We start from the raw sequence: 22,490 nt of genomic DNA on the forward strand, positions 1-22,490 counted from the left end.
TCCAGGCTTGAGAGTCAGTTTTGGAGTGGTTCTGAACAATTTATTAGATTAATAGCAGATAAAAAACTCTTAATATATACAGTAATTTTTCTGCTACACATTTCTTACACATTGCTTTACATTGTGCTTTACTACATAATGCTTTACATTGAAAATAAATATATTCCCACCTGCAGGTGAATAGAAGTGATCTTAGCAAAACCAGGCTGCTGATCAGAGATAGCAAGTGCTATAACTTTTCTTTTCCTAGTCCCTCTCCAATATCACGTTCACTGTACTATGCGTGAATATTAAGGACTAGCACGTTTACAATGGATATTCCTCATTAAAATAGCATGTCACATGTACATGTTTTCTGAGTGCCGGAGATGTAGTATATCCACTTCAGCTAGGCTTTTTATTTGCAATCTATGAGGTACCACACCTCAGCTAAATAAGAACCATTTATAATGAAAGCTGGGCCATCACTCACTTCAATGTATCTGAGAGATGCTGCAAGAGCATTGTAAAGCTTTATAAACATCACACTGCTTTTAAGGCTGAAAAACACAGCTAAAGCTACTAACAATTCTACTTTGGCTGTCATTTATTATGTATCATACGGACACCCATGTCCTCAATTCTGCATGATGTACAATGAGCAAGAATTGTTTGGCTGAGAAACTTATTATTACTTCAAGCCTACTATTTTAGATTACAAACAATGCATGCAAATTCCCTAATTGCACAGGATTAGTTGGATTAACAATTTCTCACTCAAACATAAGTGCATCGTTTATAGGACAAGCAGGCATTCAGCTGTTGCAAACAGAACCCTGTCCGCCTTGTTCACATCTGCTTGCCACTTTACTTCCAGAGAGCCATCAAGGGATGAAGCATATGGCCTCGATATTGTTAGCGTTTGTAAACAGCATGCATAGCAAGCACAGCAGAAATTATACATTCAACTGGAAGTACAAACATACCTTCTGCAGACACTGTTCATGTAAGCCATCACAGCACAAGAGGAAGACAGACAGATAAAGAAGAATTCCCAAGAAAACCCACAATGGTTCTGAATCTTTTATTGTCTCTCCTGGTTACAGCTCTGTTGGATTAGTGGTTTTATTCTGGGATAAAAACAGCATCAGACTATCAAACCATGTATTTGTCTTGCTATGTGTCCCAACAGGCCAATACTGACATCTGGTACACAAAGCTACTGTAGACCTTAACAGTGTGATTTATTTTTTAGTCTTAAGTAAAGTTGCAATGCAATTATCCCTTCACAAAGGAAGAGCATGACATAAATTGTCCCTTAGCTTTAACATCTCCTGGCATTGCCCCCTTCCAAAAAAGTGGCTTTCTGAAGCATTTACACATTAAAAAAAAGCAGCAAGTTTTACATGTCTTTTTTCTCCTTCCCACCCCCTCCTCCCCCCAAAATGTGAGAATGGAAGAAAACTATCAAGGAAAAAAGTTGCAGCTGTGCACACAGGTCGAAACCAAACCATGAAGACAGAGACCAAATGGGCCCTTCAAGAACAACATGATCACAGCGTAAACAAAGTATTCTGGCAATTCCTTCTTCATGTAAAGTCTTAACAGCTGTCAAATGTGCCAACAAGAAAAGGACACATAAATAAGCTATAGCTAATCAAAGATATTCCAGGATTAGTAAAATAGGTCACATATCAAGAAGCTAAAGAGAGTTTCTCATACAAGTAAAACCATTTCCATTTGATTTCAGAGGCTAAGTTTAGTCTACCCAATTCATACGAGTCTGGATGTACAATTCTACTCTTGTGTTGAATTACCATTGTCATTTCCAAAACAGCACTGGGAGATGTTCAAATATTGCAGCTACCTACCTAGCAAAAAAGCTTATTGCTCTCAAAAACAAGCACCAGGACAGACTGAACACTTTGTTGGGTGATTCCTCTAACTTGCTCTAGAAGATGTACATAAAAATGAACACTTGAATACCTCACTACATATTCTTAGAATTTTTTGCCCTGCAACACAGAGCTGCTGGCAACTGTGCATCCTTGCATTATTTATCAAGTTTCCTTGATTTCTTTCTGGCAGAAGTGACAAAATACCTTAGTCTCCTTCAGGATGCACAGGGGCCACTTCTACTTCGAGTAGCAGAGCAGGAGAAAAGTCTGTTCAATTCTGTCCCTGTGCTTTAGTTTTTTCCAATAGTATCAAAGTGTCCATAGAAGTTAAAGCGACTTGGTACCAGCCATGAAGCAGAAAAATAATCGGCCTAAAATAGATGGAAGAAATGTTTGTGAAGGTAGTGCTTTTTTCTAAGGTCAGGAATGAAAAGCACCTAGAGCTTTCAGGTATGGGGTAAACTTACAGATTCCTGGCACAGCAAATTCACAGAGGACATTTCCAGAAATATTTCTTTTTCAGAACTTTAATTCTAAATTGTGTTTTTCCTTAAGTTATAACAAACAGCTAACAGAATATTTTGATGTCCCAGAAATGGATCACAATCCAGCACCCTTTTTCATGTACAGCATTGTTATATCAGAGAAGAATAGTCTCAGTGAACTACAGGTTAACTAAAAGCTACTCTTACAAGAGCATTTCAAAAACTCAGCCTGATAAAATCCAATCAGTCCCTGATGTCACAGCACACAGAGTCATAGGTGCTAGAAGGAAAATAGGAACTAGCAGGTTCAAAAAGGAAGAGTGAGATAGGAGCATGCCCAATCACATCAGCCAGATCTACGTGCTGGAAAGAAGTGGTGCATCTCCTTCAGGTCTCTGCATATCCTTCAGCTACTGTTGAGCTGCTTAGACCTGGAACTATTAAGAGATCAGCAAAGACATTGAAGAAGAAAGAGAGACTTATGAAATCTGTGCTGATCCTTCAAAAGGTAGCTTCTCTTTCTCATTATTCACAGAATGATGTTGTTTTTTCTTAAAGCATCAGGGTACAGTAAATTCGATACATGAACAATAATGTTGCATCTCTCACTTTACAGTCTTTTTTGGCAGGTTTCAAAATTCTTTCCTCAAATGATCAGAAAGGAAAGTTACTGACTAAAGCTAAGCTGAAGGCAGAATGCCTGTTTTTTTACATCCATTCCTTGTTTGGGATGTGACAATTTAGGGATTCATCCAGTCTATCTACTAAAAAAAAAAGAATACAATACTTCATGTCTGAATGGCAGATATTTTTTCAATGATGGTATTAAGAGGATTATCCTAAAACAAATTAGTCTTTAATTGGTTTACAGAGAAAATATGAATATGCTAGGAATTCATCTAGGCAAATAGAACAGTGTATATTTTATGAATAAGTACTGTAATCATCCGCTTGTTACTTGAAAATAAAAACAAACAACATTTGCATAATAAAACTGTTTACACATCTTAATGAAAGTGTGTCATTATCTCCTCCTGGCTTTTATACAACAGTCAGCGTACATCTTAGGTCCAATACATAGAGCTTTACACCAATTATTGCTTAAACAGTTTTGACATTTTAAGTAATCCATATTAGCGTGTGGACTCATTAAAAGAATCCTCGAGCACAGCATTTTAGAGAGGTCAAAATTATTAAGGTCCACCAGAAAGAAATAATGCAGAACTGATCACTCTATAGATTCTGAAAACATGAGAAACTAGCCTCACAGTTCTACAAATCATTTCTACTGGAAGCTAACGGATTAGACTGACATCTATTTCCCAAGCTACATCTGTCATAACAAGACTAAAAAAGCAACCAGCCCATTGAGCAAGAACTGGCACTTTGGGAAATGGCTTAAATAGCACTGAGCTCTCAACTAGCCCTTTTTAAAATGCTTATTACATATTCGAATAGACTCAAATCAAGAGTGTCACCTTGACACTTTCTTGTCACCTTCACATTTGACTTAAAGATAAAAATTAAAAAAAAAAAAAAAAGAAAAAAGAAAAAGTGTACTGAGAATTCCTCAGTATACCAGAGATTTCTGGATATTAGTGCTATGTAATATCATACATATTATGGACAGGAACGCAGAACCAGCAGTACTCTTTCAACCCTGAGTCACAAAGACAAATGCGAGGAAGGGAGCCCACAGGGGCACTGCCCCTGCGGAAGTCTCATTCTTCCATCACAGAATCTCATACTTAGGGCTTTTACATTCTTCTGATTGCAATTTCAACCTCATCTACATTTTGTAGAACATTTTACTGTTAGTCTGCCTAATGTTTCTTATGCAAACACTTCTACTCACTCAAGGCATTACTTTACCTGTGCCTAAAGGTATGACTTATGAGATCTTCCACAAATAATAGCCTTACATTGGAATGGCATATATTTTGTTATATGTTAAGCTGCAGTTGTTCTCAGCCTTTTTTTAAAAAGCAAAACAAACAAACCCAAACATTTGGGCCCTCAAAATTCTCTAGTGGAAGAATTCATAAACTACAGATTTAACAGATAAGGAACAGTGCATACACCCTTTAGAGCTAATCCACAGAACACAGAAAACCAATGTTGTAATGTATCATGCCTCATTTCATAGAACCTGCATAAAAACTGGGAAACCAACTGAAAAAAGGGAAAGGAAGAAGCTCTTTCATCCTGGCTGGATTCCTCTACAGGTTTCCTACAATTGCTGTTATACCTATGAATCATAGAATGGTTTGGGTTGGAAGGGACCTTAAATATCATCTAGTTCCACGTGCCCTGCCATTGGCAGGGACACCTTCCACTAGATCAGGTTGCTCAAAGCCGCATCCAACCTGGCCTTGAACACTTCCAGGGAGAGGGCATCCACAACTTCTCTGGGCAACTCTGAAGTTGCAGGGACTTCAAGCAGATATGTCTATTAGCAGACAATAAATTGATTACTGTTGAAGTGAATAGCAGAACAATTTAACTTCTTTCTAGCTCCTACATGACTTAGGAGATATTGTAGAACAGAATAGTTCAGTTGAAAGGGACCTACAACGATCATCTAGTCCAACTGCCTGACCGTCTCAGGGCTGACCAAATACTTGGTTAATACTTTGTAAATACTTGACAAAAGACTGTAAATATACAAACCCAGTAAGTCCCAAGTGTAGAGTACAAAACCCCTTTCCTTCAGTCACAGTTTCCCTTTCCCACAGCTGAGCACCTGCAAGTCAAGCATTACAGCAGAGCAAGCAGTCTCTGCTTCTGCTCCAGGACTCCATTTCCCAGATTAGACTCCCAAGGACCTGTGACCTGACAGCCAGCTGCATCTGTCCTTGGATGGCATGGGGGCAGATGGGATGGGGAAGCAGACGGACTCAGGAACGGAAACGCGGCACCAATGCTGCACTAGGGCTGCAGGAATGTATTAGCAGGAAGCAGCATTTTAAAGACTAACCTGAAAGTTTCCAGGATTAACACAGTGCTCACAGGTACATCCCTGTCAAATGACCCAGCTCATTATTTACATCTCAGCACATGCATGTTGCTGTCCTGTGACCAGACACGCAGCTCTACTGCATGGCTTGACACTCATGTCTGCTACTGCACCTCTGATACAGCACAGGAGTTTTGGACGAGCAGCCGTGTTACAGCCTCACAGCAGCAAGAGACCCATCACTGATGAGATGCTCATCAAGACAGATCCAGCTACTGGTACTTTACTTTTTCCTTTTTTTAATAACAGGCATGTGGAAAGAGGAAAGTCACTGGAAAAACTCATTTATTCTCTGATTTTAGAGCAATTTCATTAAAACTCAATGCAATGGAGCCATTGATTGAGTCACATTAAGAGAACCTGGGTTACCTTGAAGCACTCTATGGCTCCAATTCAACAAGCCCCATCTCTCAAAAGAAAGCCAGTTACCCTGAACACCAAGGTAAAGACTCTTTGTTGCTCTATCTCAAAACTCCAGATACAGCATTAACCCTACACACCGAAGTAACAGAAAAAAAAAGGAGGAATTTTTTTTAAAACTCTCACAAATCATAGTATTTAATAAACTATATTCCATGACAATAGTGATTTTGGGGGGGGCGGGAGGAAAAGTACAATTTCATGCATAGAAAACCATTTCCTTCACTTGTCTACGTTTGTATCTTTACAGGCAGAAATATGGCTTTGTTACATGATTCATTTTTACATTTCATTTATAGAAAAAACAAAAATTACACAGAACATAGAACATCTATGTTCAAACTGTCATAGACAAGAAACAAATGAAATAGAAGAGAATCTAATTCATCTCTGAAATCTTGAGAAAGTTCAACTACTGCTAAAAGCATGCAAGTTGCTTTGGTGAAGAAACATTATCTTTACTACTTCCTTCAATGAAAAGAACAAGCAAAGGCAATATCCCTATCCCGCACAACTGAGCAAGAGCTATCCCCCAGGAGGATTGCCCAAGGAGAATCAGAAGAGAACTCTGTCTGAAGGCTGAAAAACGTTGCCTTTATTTAATAATGTTAATGATTATACTTAATGCTGTTGCAGTCATCAGATTCCCAGGGGCTGAATTCTCCATTTAATAAAATAAAATAAAAATGAAAAAAAAAGTGCAACACAGGCACCCAGAATGTGGTTTTCCATGCCCTGACCTCCCAATGCACGTCACTTGCCCAAGAAACTGGCAACTGGGAGAGGAAGCACAGCTAAATATCATTAAATTCTATTATTAGCTTTTTAGCAAGACTAATTACAAGACTGCCAACCCAAAATGTCATGGTGATTTCTCTGACGTAATCATCTAGCACCCAGGAAATGAATGGAAACTACCAATCCATTTTGCTGACACATATTAGGAAAAAGAGATGCTCATCATGAATATCTGACATAATCTTTATAACTTCATGAGCCAAACAAAAGAAATAGAATTAAAAGCAAAACAAACATCACATGCAAATAACAGAAAAACATCACCAACAAAAAAAACCCTTTAAAATCTCAACGGCATTTGGGGGTTCAAAAGAGCAAACAAACAAGCAAACAGGTAAATAAAATGGTCAACTAATGGATGTTTAAAGAAGAAAACGAAACCAAAAGGCTACATAACATGTTTTGCCAAATGATGTAGTTCAATCCCTAGGAAAAAAGAGCAGTGTCTCAAATACTAAGGCTGAGCCTGACCATGAGGTATTATGTTGGATACCACTGAGACTTGATGGTGCTACAATGCAGAAAAGAATTGTGTCTGAGATTACCACAGTATCACCTTGATGAAGCTTTCTCTTCACTATTTTTTATATTTTCCTGAAAAGGAATTGATCTGTGAAACTAATAATTACTATCTTAAGAGGCCTCTTCTTATTGTAATTTTTTTTTATTCTAATGCTTACAGCTGACTAAAATAAACTCTTTACAAGGAGTTTCTATATATGTAACTGTGCATGCACCTAGTGAGTCTATATATAATCCATCCCCAATGATTAAATACTCCCATCTCATTCCCTCTCAGTCTTTGCTCCACAGTATGGTCAGGGATTATTAAATTATGCTAATGCTTTTGTTAGCTGACAACACAAATAGTACATTCAACAACCTGAAGGGAAGACATCTCACTGCTTCTCCCTCTTAGCTGTTTTCCCAAAAACCCAAAGAAAATCAATGAAATAAATCTCATTCGAGATACACCTATTTAAACCTGATTGACAAAAGATCATATTCAATTAGACACATACAAGTTTAGTTTGCACCCACATCAGTGACTGTGACATATGCAGATGACTAAATCAAGCAGAACTGCTCCTTGTTCCCTGCACATACCAATTTACTTTCAAAAAATAAACTGACAGAGGGGTTTTCTAATTAGTACTGAGTGAAATATTAGTAAGCGGTTGCTAACAAGCGGGTTTCCCTCATGTAGCCATCTACCTGCAACTGACACACGTTTTGAAAAATAAGAAATTATTATTACCAAAGGGAGTCGAATGGGGCTGGCAATACAGGCACTGGCAGTTACATAAACCGGTGCTAAAAATAAACTTCAGAGGCACGGGGTGGGCAGCGGCTGGGGCCGGGGCCGGGGCCGGCAGCGTTGCCCGCCGAGGCCCGCAGGGTCGGGCTGCAGCCCCGCAGCGCCGGGAGCACGGAGGGTCCCCGCCCGCCGAGCCCACCCCAGAGCCACCCCGTCAGCGGCGCCGCTCCGGCCGGGGCCCGCGGCGAGGCCCGGCCCGGTCCAGCCCAACAAGTTGCCACAGTGGGGGCGCGGGCGGCCCCTGCTTACCACCAGCACGGGCACGCCTGCGGTCAGCGAATAGAGGAGCACCGGGGGCACGGCGCTGCGGTCCTCCGGGCCCGGGTAGGGCTTTCGGTACGCGCCCTCGTAGCAGAAGAAGCCTTGCACGTTGACCGTGAAGGTGTCCGTGTACTCGAAATAATAAGCCAGCATCACGGTCCCTGCCATGATCACCATCTGGAAGTAAAGCATGCTGGTGAGCGGAGAGGGCACTCGCATGTACGTGGGCTCCGGCGGCCGCGGCAGCCCCCCTTCCCGGCGGCGCGCTCCGCCCGCTCCCCGGCGGCATCCACCGCGGGCGGAGGCGGCTCGGCGGCGGCCAGCAGCGCGGTCAGGCCGGCGGGGCGGGGAGCGCGGGCAGGGCAGGGCAGGGCAGGGCAGGCGGGGGCCCGGCCCGCCGCTCCGGCACCGGCTCCAACGCGGGCGCCGGCTCGTGCCGCGGGCGGGCGGGCGGGCGGAGCGCGGCGGGGAGAGGGGCGGCCTCGCCCCGCCCCGCCCGGGGAGCAGCAGCCGCGCCGGACCCCGGCCTGGGTGGGGAGGGGGCGGCGGGGGGAGGCTCCGCACCGGCGGCGGAGGCCAATCTGAAAGTGCCCCGGCACGGCTCCCACGGCACGGCTCCCACGGCACGGCTCCCACGGCACGGCTCCCACGGCACGGCCCCGCGACCGTGACTAGTAAGTGAACCCTCCCCGCCTTCCCCCCGCCTCCTGCGGGGCGCGGGGTACTGCAGGCCCCTCTCTCTACACCGACACGCACACCTGTGTGACGGGCGCGCACACGCACGGGAGCTCCCGGAGCTGCCCACCGCCCCGTCCGGTCCCGCCCCGCAGGAGCCGCCGGGAAGCGCCGGGCGCTCGGCACTGCGCGGCTCGGCGGCGGCCCCGACGCCGCCAGCAACCACGACTCGGACGTGCCCGGGCAGGCAAATGGATCGCCGCTATTTGCCGGGGTGGTAATGGCCTCAAAATGTAAATACATGCTTTTTTGCATATGGATAGCTATTAAAGCAATTAACATTTAAAGCTTTCGTTTAACAGCTGTAAAGAAAATGGGTAGCTGGACACGAAGCTACCCTCAGACATCCCTGAGTAAGAGGAGAGTCTGCTCCAGTGTTGGGAGAAATCATGCACATATGAACACAAAGGAGTTCCACTTAAAAATACACATATAGCACATACACATACACTTAAGAGTAGACGACTGTGCCCAATGCTAGTACAGTTTCACCCATGTGCGGGCTCTAGTCTGGATTCCCAAAGCCAACAGATAAAAAGATTAAAAGTTAGTAAAAGGTACTCCCCCCTGTCCCAAAATATTATATGGCTGGGAAACAGTCTTTAAAGGGACACCTTAGCTTTAAAGATTCCACTTGGCTTACTTAGTAAAGGCTGTTAGAAATAACAAATGACATTTGATTGCCTTGTTTTGTAATGTGTAATTATTCTTCTAGTGTTGTACTTTGGTTTTAACTGTTCATTTTTCTCCCCTTTCTAGAGAATTTTGTTCATATTCAGTGATGCTAGTCTCTGTGCATTTATTTTTAATCAGCCCTTGAAGAGCACACTCTTCATGCCTGGATTCCACATCCAGTCTATTTTTATGTGTTCTTAACATACTCCCCAGAAGAATCTAAATCATGTCATTCGCATTGCACTCACCAGACTTAGCTGGATAGCTCCCTAACTTTGTGAAAAATATGTAGTGAGACATGAGACATCTTGTGGTGAGTTCTGCCTAGCACAGAGTTTATTTTCCACATTTCTCTAGCGCAGTCCAATATCCATTACCATACACATAAAAAAAAAATCTTAATTTCATCCTGGAGATTGCATATAAATACCCCCATTGGTAGGATGTAAGGCCTGACTGATCCAAAGATCAAAGTCAACAGCAGGACTGCAATGAGCACTAGACTCAGCTCTTCAGCTCCTCAGCTCTGTTTGAGAAACACTGGTGGCATATTTCTTTCAAAAGTTGGCATTGGGGGAAATCGATCTTTTTCCAGTAACCAGCTAATAAAATACTCCTGCATTTTGCTATTACAAGCCAACTTCTATTTATAGATATACCAATGGAGCTATTGCATATAGGAATTAGAGGACATAAAAAGTCCTGTTTTTACAAAACATTTTTGAAGCTACTATCAAAATCTTTGAAGGATTTTGGAAAGAATATCCATAGGTCACATAGTCCAACCACCTGCTCAACACAGGTCCCATTAGATCAGGTTAATCAGTCCAGTCAACTGTCAAGAATCTCGAAAGATGGAGATTCCGCAACCACTCTAGACAACCTGTGCTAGTGTCCAACCACTGACCTGTAAAACGTTTTTTCCTTATATTAAGCTAGAATTTTCTGTGTGCTTTCCTGGGTCTGCTGCCTCTCCTCTGTCACTGGGAATCTGGAGAGAAGAATCTGACTCTCCCTCCTCTACACCCCACCATGAGGTAGATGTAAACAATAGTAAGAAATGCCCTTGGCCTTCTCTCATTAAGGCTAAACAAAATTAATAACATTTCTGGTGGTACAGGAATACATCTGTATCCTGAGTGCTCCGTCTTTTCTGCTGATACACAAATGCTAGCAAGTGTATTTTGGCTGCCATTAAATGAAGCATAAGACTATTAAATTATTAAGGGACATTACAATGAAGGGAGTTTGCCTTTATGCTTTTCTCTTACTCTACAACAGTGACACTATTTAGGCTCTAACATGTAGCTTCCAATCATTTAAAAACATGGTGTGCCACAGGCTGGAATAAATCTATTAGATACAATATTCACTTGTATTATTTGGCTCAATCTAGTGCCTGTGCTTCAAATACTACAGGTGGACTGGCCATTTAATAGTTACAAACCAGAGAACACAGGATTTAAGTCAAAGAGGAGTTTTAAAGTCAGCTTCTTTGGTAGTCAACTCAGAGTCAGCTCAGAGTGATCTGAGTGTGGTGGTGCATTTCCCTCCCGCCTCTCCTGGGCCGCTCGTTGATCTCAGAAATTCCCATGAAACCTCGGCCTTGGGGTACTGAATCTGGCAGTTGAGCGCTCCTTGACCGTATCAGAAACTCTGCATGGCTGAGGCTGGGAACGTACTCCCACTGCCTGCCCCAGGTGTCAAGTAGAACACCACTGAAACCTTGAGAATTTTTAGTAATTACCAGAGGGGACTGTGGCCAGGAAATTTACGGATGACTAAAGCCAACCATCTTGCGAACCTATAAACGGTGGTCCTAAGTGGGGCCCTTTGAGCTCTCCTGGACTGCAGCGGGCTGCGCCCAGCATCTCCCTCTGAGCGGGATGCCTCTCAGAGCTCGCAACCTCTCGAGTCTGTGATATTCGGAGGACCATAACCGAAAGCTGACGACGGGACCTGGGCTGAACCCCTTCACTCCTCGAAGCTCAACCCTTCACCCGTTGAGAAAAATATGCCTGGACATTTGACATGAATATTTCTTCACCAAACTCGAGGGGAATTTTTAACAGGTATACCTTCAGTATATATATATGTATATATTTTTGTCTGTATGTATGTGTGGACTAATAGTAAGCATAATCTGTAATTAAGTTGTGATTATAGTGGACTCTACTAACACTTATTTTGTAATATTAAATTAGTTAATGATTAAGTGCTACTAAAGTTTATTAATGATTGGTTGATGATTAAGTGCTGCTAAACTGTGAATGAACTCTAGACTGCTGCTAAATACATGTAGTCCCTGAGATATAAACCCTTAGATGATTTTCATTTATAAGTTTCATCCGTGTAGTAAGTAATAGAGTGAACCTTGCCATTCTGTTAGGTTGCACCTTTATAAATCTCTATTAAAATCACTTTCTGCTAATACCTTTGACGGTGATTCTTTAAGCGGCTTCTAAACCACTCATTCGCAACACTGATTCAACTCAGGTCACAGATGGAAAAAACTAAAACATGAAAATGTCAGGCTCTGTTTTTCATTCAAAAAAAATGGTGCTACATAGGCAAATTGATTGATTGTCAACTTGATGCTTCTGAAGGAATTAAGGGAATTAATTATTCCCTTTCTCCAACCTCCAGTTTTTAGAGTAAAGGTCATTAGGTGAGAAAAGTAGTCAGGTCACCTTATGGAATAGCAAGGGGCTTAATTACAGAATAGATGGCCAGATGCCAAAAAACTTCAAAGCAGAAGGTATATAAAAATTGCAATTATTTTTTTCTTTGAAAGCTCTGTAAACTTATGACTGTTTCTAAAAATAATGAACTATGTATTTATTTTTATACAGATAAGGCCTGCTCTGGCACTGTCATCCTTCCCTGCTCCTTCTTCCTCTTCTCCCATTTTGAAGAATTTTTTTTCCTTAGAACAAGTCTGAAAGGCTTGGTTTCTTGCAGCTGATAAAGTGAAGTTAAAATCTGGATTAGCTTCTGTCTGACTTGCATACATGCAAACATAAATGCACTTGATGCTTGCCACTGTTCTCTTCATAGAAATTGATTGTTGCACTATGTAGACTACTATTTGGTATAATAACAAAGGGTAGAAATGCTTAGGAATGCATAGGTAAGGCAGGTCCAAGCTCCACAAGATGCTTAGAATATTACAAAAGCAAAAAGACAATAATACCAAATATTGCTTTATTTTAATACTCGTAAACAAATTCCCAGTGTTGCAGACGTACTTTATAAGCATGGCCTGCACACCAGTAGCTTGCCTTCATGAAGATGCAGTTAGCTGATCAAGTAAAACCAGAGCTATACTTGTTATTATAATGAACATGATGTTTATTGGCTGCACAGTTGAATATGCAAACATGTATTAAATCAAACAAATAGAAGCACAAGAACAATCCCCAGTGACTAATTCAGCCAGCTAAATATATTCTGCAATCACAGTATTCCCTGCTGATTTATATCAGTGATATGCAATGACAGCAGAATGGCAGAGAAAAGCTCAGAACCAACAATCTTTGTTTCAAAAGGCTATTGGTAAAATTGTCAGTTGAAACTCAGATGACAGACAGACTGTTTTGGAAACTAACTTTCTTGGGAATAGTGCCACTGGTCTCAGAGCAGGTGTTCCCCTGATAGTCCTCATAGATTTATCTTGTTCTTTTCATTTGCTACCTAATTTTAAGTGAAATATCAGCTCAAAAGACACAATGTAGAGCACTGTTTTGCAATACTTTGAAATCATTACCTTCATTACAGGGAGATATTTCCAATTCCAAAGCAAATTCACTAACCTTTCATGTTCTTACATCACCACTTCTTATAGTATTTTCTAGTTATAAAACCATTGCTATGGCAAAAGGCAGTAAAGAAACAAAGCCAACCCAACAAAGCCCTTCTCAATGGGAAGAAAAGTAAGAATTAATATCAAATCATCCCACTGTTTTTACCTTTCTGTTTACCTCTTTCATGCTTTATCAGGGTAACAGCAGCTGGCAACCCCATGGCTGTTTCCTGGTTACATCTCCACACTACTACACTAACCAGCCCTTTCTGAAGGAAATATTGCATCTGTGTTGATGGCACAGCAGCAGGAAAGAGACAGAATGAACTAAAATCTTTAGAGACCTCCTGGCGTTATGCAGGAAGAAAATTAGGAAAAGCCCCCTAATTTGGCAAATAGCCAGAGAGAGATTTACTTGTATACAAACTTTAGAAGAACATTGTATAATACTTAGTTATTTGATGCAAGCTCTACTCTGCCAATATGCAATGGTCTCTTCGTCTGTATTTAATAACATATTGTTAAGAGATAAATAAAAGGACATTTTAATTGTTTAATTAAATTGTTTAATGATATGCAGTGATTTAAGTCCTAAAGCCTGAGGCATTTACTGCTGAAATTTATGCTTGTAGGACCATCATAATGAAAGAGAAAAATAATTTTCTAGCAGTTGGAGCACAGCACAGAATCAGAAATGGAGGCTTGCCCAGAAGACTTCCAGTATGATTCAAACAAGTTAGGCATCTAAGCTTTTCATGTAGTCTTAGTATGTAGTTCATAGAGAGAGACAACTCCAGTAGGTGACTAAGCTCTACTACATTAGGGCAGGATGAATCATCCTCTGAAAATGTCATTCATTCTATCCTAAGAAATACCAGCCTCTGATGATACCACTTGCAACAATAATGAAACAAGCTTTGATGACCAGCTTAGACTAGCACACTTCTTTTAAAGGGCTCTAGTGAGATGTGATCAATTTTACTCTTAACTTTCATTTGCACATAGCTAAACTAGCTACAAAATAGGAATTATACTTTTCAAGAGTCACACAGGAAGAAGAAAGTCAAATTAGTAGCAGCATAAGCGTTAATATTGCATTTGTATTGCAGTATTACGTAGAGCTAGACCCTATTTCCGTAGAAGACAACATTTTGCCCCAGTAAGCTTGGGCACCTCATACAATGCAGTGCAAGTATATGAGAGAGTGAGCAGATGGAGATGAAACAAATGAGGAGGAGGACAAAGCAACAATGAAATGATTGAATTTGATATAATGAATAGCAGTCACTGCACGTTAGTTGCCTAGTCAGTGTTTACATCAATAAGATAATTAATCTTCTTAAAACTGCTTGCTATCTTCAAATTAAGAAGTATTATTGCATGCAAGTTCTTCATAGGTTAGAAATTTGGGATGCCAGAGGGACACAATGTACCTAAGGCCTGAACATCTTGAGAACTAAAGCCTGTGTTAGCATATCTACCATTATACTGTCAAAATAAAAAAATACAGAACACAGTTTTGTCAATGTGACATGAAATGAAACACTGATATTTGAAAGCTCAAATAATAATTATTTAATCTTACCTAAGATAAACTTCGGAAAAAGCCTACCACTTAGAAAATTATTACCACAGCTATGAAGTTATCTTCATTGGTAGACACATTTTCGGTAACTGCAATGTTATACAAACTGACTGTAAAGTTGGCAATCTTTGGCATAATTGGTTTGATAAAAATCATATGAGTAACCTCAGGATTTTGGAATAAACTTCCTCATTTCATTCACCCAGAATATCATCATTCTTATCATTTCTTTTGATGAAAGAAACCCCTTTCCAAGGTCATCAGTGATACCTTGGAAGATTGATGCAGCAGATTACTGAACAGTAGCTGACATAAGCACAGCACTAGCCTATTCATGGTGCAGTAGTCAAGTGGGGAAAAAAAAAAATCACACAGACCTGCCCTGTGCAGTACACTGTATGTATCTGTACAGCCAATTTTGTACATAATCCAGAAGTAGTTCAGACATGTGTACAATGCCTGAAGGTTTTACAGACCAGTCCTAAAACGCCCTTTATATATTACTGAATTAATTTCACTCATTTGAATATGGCAGTTTGCTGCGTTGTAATTTGCCTTATCTTTTGTACCTTTTTTATTATAAATAGTGAGACTAATTAATACAATTTATCGGCTAAATATTCTGTACAGCCATTAAGGAGATGCCCTTAAAGTAAATGTCTGCCCACTCCTCAAGATTCTATGTTGTCAGTATAAAACTTTCATCAATCTGAAAACACAGAAGTATGAAGGAAGGGAATGGCCAGCCCATCCAGCCACCTTTCTGTGGTTACTTATGCTCTCACCCACAGCTTAGCCACCTATAGGAACTGGACTGTAGCAGTCCCCAGTGCTTTTACAATGTGTAAACACATTGCTCAAAGATCTATGAGCAACAGCTGAAGTTACTGGACAGGTGGAGATAAACTTCTGTTTTAACTGAAGGAGACCTTGTTCATTTGCAGGAAAACTTGTGTGAAAAATCATGCCCTGTCTCCTTGTGGGGTTGATGCCTGGTCTCTACCTGGATGAATCCACCCTCTCATTTTTAAATTCCACACTTAAACAGAAGTGTGAGCAATTTTTAGCTCTGCACACTTGCCATCATTATATTTTGCTAATTCCATGACTGGGGAGTAAAACATTCTGAGATACTGAGGAGGAGAAAGGTAAAACCATCCAAAAGTGTGTAAAAGAAATTAGACTGTCACTTTGGCATGTGACTCTGCATGGAATTGTAAGGTCTTCCTTCCAAGACTGAGGATTCCTCAATTCAGGGGCAGCTGCATAGTAAAACTTGCAGAGTTATCTCTTTCCGTAACCAAGCTTGGCCTTTAGCAATTGTATCATAAACAGGTAAGGTATACAAGACTCCAAAGATATTTTCAAGCACAAGTGTGTACATAAGATTAAATTAACCCACTTACTAACTTTCTTTCAAATGGGAAAGACAAATAGGCTAATATCATAAATTATGCACCATAATCACTGCATACTTCCAGCTCTGGTTATCGTTTAATGTATGCAGCTCAACCTGGCAGGAGTCCAATACAGCCTCTGTAAGTTTCTGCTGGATAAGCCCACACACAGTTGTGTGGTAGAACTACTTATGTTCTTACAAATTATACCAGACATTTCTCATTAGCATTACACCTGAAATCCCATTCCCAAGTTGGATATTATCCATGACTTCATAAAATTAAGATGAAAAGCATAGAAAGAGCAAGTTCAGGATACCTTTCGCCAGTGGTTCAATGGAGAAAAAGGAAAAAAAAAGCCCACAGAATTTACCGAAATCATTACACTATTCATTGCTCAAGAAAGCTAAAAATAGAGCTGATGATTTTCTTAGATTACTTTGAAAATTTTAAATATTAAAAATACTTAAAGTCCCATTCATAATACTCATCACCCAGAACCCAGCTTTTCTGTACCCTGGTATAGTCCTCAGCATTCACGATCCACAGGAAACACAGGTATCACACATTTCCATTCAACACCAAGACATTCATGTTACATTTATGTTTTCACACACATCCTTTCTCTGAAAAATGCCCTTTCTTTTGTAGCTTGTTCATGAGCATGCAGTGAAGACAGAAAATTCAAGAAAGAGGAAAACTTAGTCTAGTGACAAAAAGCAGTCAGCTACAAAGACACAAAGCATTCGTACATGTGATACTGCCGTGAATGACACCACCACCAGGCCAGTGAGGACACACCTCACAGGAATTTCCTACACTGGTTTGTTTCACAAAGCCCCCTGCAGGACAGACACCTCTGCACTTTGAGAAGCCCCCACCTTCTGCAGAACACCACCCCTACACTACCCCTTCTGGCTACAAGGCTAAGACCAGAGCGGGACTACAAAGACAGCCTTTGTTTAAGGCATTAGCCCTGCTCACATTGAAGTTAGTAAGTGCATTTCTCTGAATGACTGGATTCCTACAAAACAATCGTTGCAGGAACCGTCCAGTTCCATCCATCAGTATTCAGATACTTTCCTCCTATGAAGGTATCTCCGTCCTTGGAGATATTCAAGACTTCACTGACAAGGCTCTGAGGAACCTGACCTAAAATTGAAGTCACCCTGCTCTGAACACATGGGTGGATTACAGGACTGCCAGGAGTTCCCTCAAACCCAAATTTTTCTGTGATTCTGTGAATTACTTCTGATTTACTCCGACTCATATATTTGCAGTCTTTAGTCTTAATGATTAGAATCCATTCTAATGGTGATTCACTGCAATTATTGTAATTCACTTGATTATTGTAATTCATATCTAAAAATAAAATCATATTTCTCTAAATTGGTGAATTGGTACAAAGTGAAACTGCCCATCCGCTTACCTACACTGGTAGCAACAAAGATATCTTGTAATTTTCCCCTTTCTAAAAGAATAGTCCTATACATAGACATATGTATATGCTCCAATAAGGTGCTACATAAAACCTGTTACAGGATTGGTCCTTAAAAAAATAATCCGAGAGGCTACCCTTTTGACTTGGTCATAATTTCTCATCATAATTACCTTCCAGGCAAAAAGTATACTGTCAAGCATTAGCAGGAGACTCCGGAAGGCAGCAAGGAAGGAAATAACTTAAACGGTTGAAAAGTCACTTGTGAGAGACATAGCAACAGCTTTTGCTGCTTTGAGAAGTGAATCCTGAACTGCAAGGAGCAGCTGGAAAGGTAGATAGCCAGAGTAATAATAAAATAATAAACAAACCAGCTTTTGAAGATCCTTTGTGATAACTTGCTATCGTTGGTACCATGAATTATTAATAACCAAAGCTTTCAAGCTCTTTGCTAAATTAACTTACTTGAGATTGCTTCTTATTTAAAAATATACTGTGTTTAACAAATTGTTAGGCTAAAGGGTAAGAAATTTATTAGATTAGAATATTAATATCACTGATACAACAGGGGACACTGTCAAATTATTATGTAACAAAAGATATGCTTGTTTGGTTAATACACAACTCTTTACTTTGATCACTGCCTTTGGAAATTCTTACTCATTTGATGCCTTATTCATCCAGCTGGCCAGCTTAACTCCAGACAACCGACTGTACTAAAAGAAAGAAGTGGCCAGTGATCATGTGGGAAAAAATTATTAAAGAAGGAAAAGTGGGGAGAGAGGCATTTGTGCAAGGGTACATTTACAAAGTTGGCAAGAACATCAGAAGTTGAAATTACAGGTTTCCTGTGGGAAAATGCAGTAAATGGGGGATTCTGTAGGCTCCTGCCAGAGTAAAAGGATTAAAAGGTAGCAGCTCAACAGCTCACGCAGGCAGCTAGTACACTGGCGTGACAGCAGGACAATATTAAGAGAGCTTGGCTATGCATAGGCAGCCTGGCTCTTCACAAGCCTGGCAGGTGGTAGAGGGGTAAGAAGGCCTTATCACTGGGACAGAATCAAGGAATATAACATATCTTCAGGATTCATTTCGGGAGAGGATTAATTGATACCTGCCAGAACTAAGATCCATATCTCTTTTCTCTTATGACCGCCTAGTGACTTCACTCCTATGGCCTAAAAGCATCATGCAGTTTTTACACTCTTCACGTTGCCAGAAACTATCATTCTTAGAAGCATATAAGGCTCATTTACTTTGAACTGACTGCTGTGTGGTAAAGCTGTAAATATAAAGTACAACGACCTCAGAAATAGACACATTAAAATATTATTAGTGTTTGGTCTTTCCCCCCGTAAGAATTCTGTTAATTTAGAGAAATTAAAATCAGTAGGAGATCTGAGTACAGAACATAAGGGCTGCAGAATCAGATTCTCACTAAGCCAGCACAAAAATTAACCTTTGGGAAATAGAGTGGGCAGTTGCTGAAAAGATACAACCATCTTAGGACACATAATTTTTATGGCATTAACCTTTTCTTCATAGAGCAATGCCAATATTCAGCATGCTGAATACTGCTTCTACAGTAACTAGGACAGTATCCAAATTGGATTTAAGCAAATTATTTAGCTTATTAGGCATCCTAATGTCCAGTGTTTAATTCCATTAGGAACATTTAAAATTTCAGTTATCAAAAAAAAAAAAAAAAAAGAAAAGTCATCCCACAGAAATGGGAACAATATCAGATTTGTCCCAGCTGACCTTGGCATTAGTTACACAGCCAAAGTCAACACTAAGTTTAGGAAAACCATGTATGGTGTATTATGTATGACTCTAAAAAATGCGTATCATCTATACAGATTTTAATCATTCACTCTCTACTTAGTATCTCAACTCTTAGTATGTTGCCACTAGCAACTCAGAAACAAGGGTAGTGAAAATGGAGACGCAGAGCAGCTTTTGTCATAAAATCTTCCCCAAAGATAAAAAAATCTTGGAAGGAGAAATTTTTGTTACTGTTGATACACAGCAATTTAATCCTGCACCAGTAGCTGTATCTTACTAGTTTTATGTAATGAATAGATACTTCTACATAATCTTTTCATTTTCATTTCCATTTTCAAGAAAAATATCACTAGTGTGGGTGTTTTAAAGAAATACAGAGTAATAAAGCTTATAAACCAATTGGGATAATTATGCTATACAAGTTCTTAGAAAAGAGTTCCACTGTCTAAAAATATCCCTAAGCATACTAAAAATATCCCACAGAGAAAGGAAAGTTCAACTCCTTGTTCATATCCAATAGGTACAGAACTCATGTTGCCCTCCTTTCTTCTAGGAGAGCCAGCAGGAGAGGTAAACCACAACACATTCACTGGATGCCAGCAATTTTTTTCTCCCTGTGTTTCTCATGGTCAGGGCTGGAAAAGTCATTGCATCAGAGAGGAGAGCAAAAATTCTGGAAACCTCTTCAGACTTCAAGACAATTCCAGAAAAAATTCATTCATGGATTAGTTTCCCTCAGATTATAGCTCACTTGGATCCTGCTGTCCATAGCATCTTATCTTCCTGCCTTCTTGTGCTTTGGTCTATTTCTTATAAGTAAAACAGGCATTATGAAAAGCAGGAGAAACAGTACCTGCTTCATGTTATTGGCTACCACAATCGTGTTGAGTACCAGCAGGTGAAGATGAACAAAGAGGGGGAGGTGGCTCATTTCCACATTGCCTGGCGTGACTGACACAACCCTTACATGCAGGACTTTTACATGCACCTGGTTCTCTATTATGCAAGTCCTTAAACAATTATCTGCTACAGTGAAATTGCTTACTAGTGTGTTACTAGTTTATGAGAGCTAAGCTCAGAAATTGCTTAGGAAGATTACATTACAAATAAAGAACATTTATTGAATTACTATGCTTTATCCATTTCAAAGAGGCAGCAGCTTTCCAATGCTTGCCTTGTCAGTAGAAGACATTAAAAAGTTTCATTAGCACAATTAGTGCTTTTCATCAGCATCAGTTCTTTCTCTCTCAGTTGCATTGCTCTCAGTGAATTATTAGTGTTGAAATCCTCTTCTCTCTGAATGTTTATCATCCTGTTAGATATGGTTGGAAGTTTAATTTTTCTGGGCATTGTCAAATAAAATGTGTTGCTGTTCTTAAAAGTAAAATATTACACAGATAGCTAGAGCCCTCCTGGGGACTGTTTCTAACAGTGGACTATTCCTGTCTAGCAATGATGGAACAGATGTGTATTATGGCACATATATTTTTCATTGTAAAGCATTACTAAAATGAATTACAGAAATTAGAAACTGTAAAAGAACTGTAAAAGAATTACTTTCATGTAAGGTAATTTCTATCCAAAAGCTATTTAAATGAACAGTGCAGTAAATGTAGGCTAATCAATATAAGGCAATAACATTCACAAGGCTCAGATTCTGAGCAGGTAAACTTCTATTTTCACAAAGGGAGAGAAGAATCTATTGGAACGGGAGACTCACACGCAGTTTCTAGAGATGTATTTCCCTCCATGCTCTTTGTCAAATGATTGATATATCAAATTCAGCAAGATTTTAAAAGGACCAATAATTTTTTTTTCTGTTTTTGGAATGGGGTTAGAGGACAATCAGTCATGACAATTGCTCTGTAAGATGATCTCTATAACATCCTGGACAAATTTAATGACAAAGACTGCCTAAGCAATTCGCTTCCTACTTCAAAGTTCATGTATTTCCCTAAAGCAACATCTTTGTGCCACCTGTTATGATTGTATTTGTATCTGAAGTCATAAGCCAGGAGTAGATAATGGAATGCAAGATTAGAAAAAAAAAATCATCTCCCCCAATTCAGATGCTCCAAGAAATACACAGGACAGTCAAAAATATATTTTCCCTAAGTCAAAATGGGTCAAAGGGCTACTTGTAATTGAAGGAACAGCTTTCCACCAACGAGCAAGCCAAGGACAGCCAAAGTCACCGAAAGCTATGAAGTAGGGTTTTCAGCTACAATTTATTTATTTATTTTATTTTTCCTATTAAATCTCTGTATAACTTCAATTCCATCAAAGACTGTGTGTATTTGATCCTGTCCTGGTATTTTGCATTTATCCATGGTATTTAAAGCACTGCATTGCTTTAAAACAGTTCTCATTTTCTTACAACATAATTTAAAAAAACAGCTGAATATATTTTTAAATTACTGTTGGTTTTGTTGTTATTATTATTATGGTAGAACTGCTATCATAGTCTTTATACTTTCAGTAATTCTTTTCAGGACCTACATTTTGCATTCAAGTAGCTACACAGAGACTTAAGAGCTAAATCGTGGAGAAGAGATCAACAATACATAACAGTATTATTAGAAACAAATCTGCATGACATTTTAATATTGCACTTTCCTGTTCATGTGCTGTTTCATTTCACATTGAAGAAAAAAGTTACCAGGTATCTTACTCCATACCTAAAGGGGATTACAAATCTTGGAATGGGAATAAATATGCAAATAAATGAGCACCAACAAATATACTTGGTAAAAGCAGAAACCACACTCTAACTCTACTTATCTAAGAGCAGACTCCAGTATACATATCTAGTGTTTCACTTCAGTGCAATATCTTTAAGGTCTATTGCAAAAAAAAAAAAAAAATTCTAGCTTTAAAGAAAAAATATATTTTGAGAGT

The 22,490-nt window shown here is 39.8% G+C and overlaps 1 protein-coding gene across 2 annotated transcripts in view; it reads right to left on the minus strand.

Annotated features, from left to right (window-relative positions):
* Positions 1–22,490, minus strand: part of PLPPR5 (phospholipid phosphatase related 5) — a 206,582-nt gene that overhangs the window by 36,932 nt on the left and 147,160 nt on the right. For both annotated transcript variants that reach the window (XM_075156378.1, XM_075156380.1), the window contains one exon: positions 8,164–8,352. In XM_075156378.1, the coding sequence (XP_075012479.1) occupies positions 8,164–8,352 (189 nt within the window). The remainder of the gene's footprint in view (positions 1–8,163; positions 8,353–22,490) is intronic.

This window comes from Calonectris borealis, chromosome 8 (genome assembly GCF_964195595.1).
Source record: "Calonectris borealis chromosome 8, bCalBor7.hap1.2, whole genome shotgun sequence".
In the NCBI taxonomy this organism is placed as follows: domain Eukaryota; kingdom Metazoa; phylum Chordata; class Aves; order Procellariiformes; family Procellariidae; genus Calonectris; species Calonectris borealis.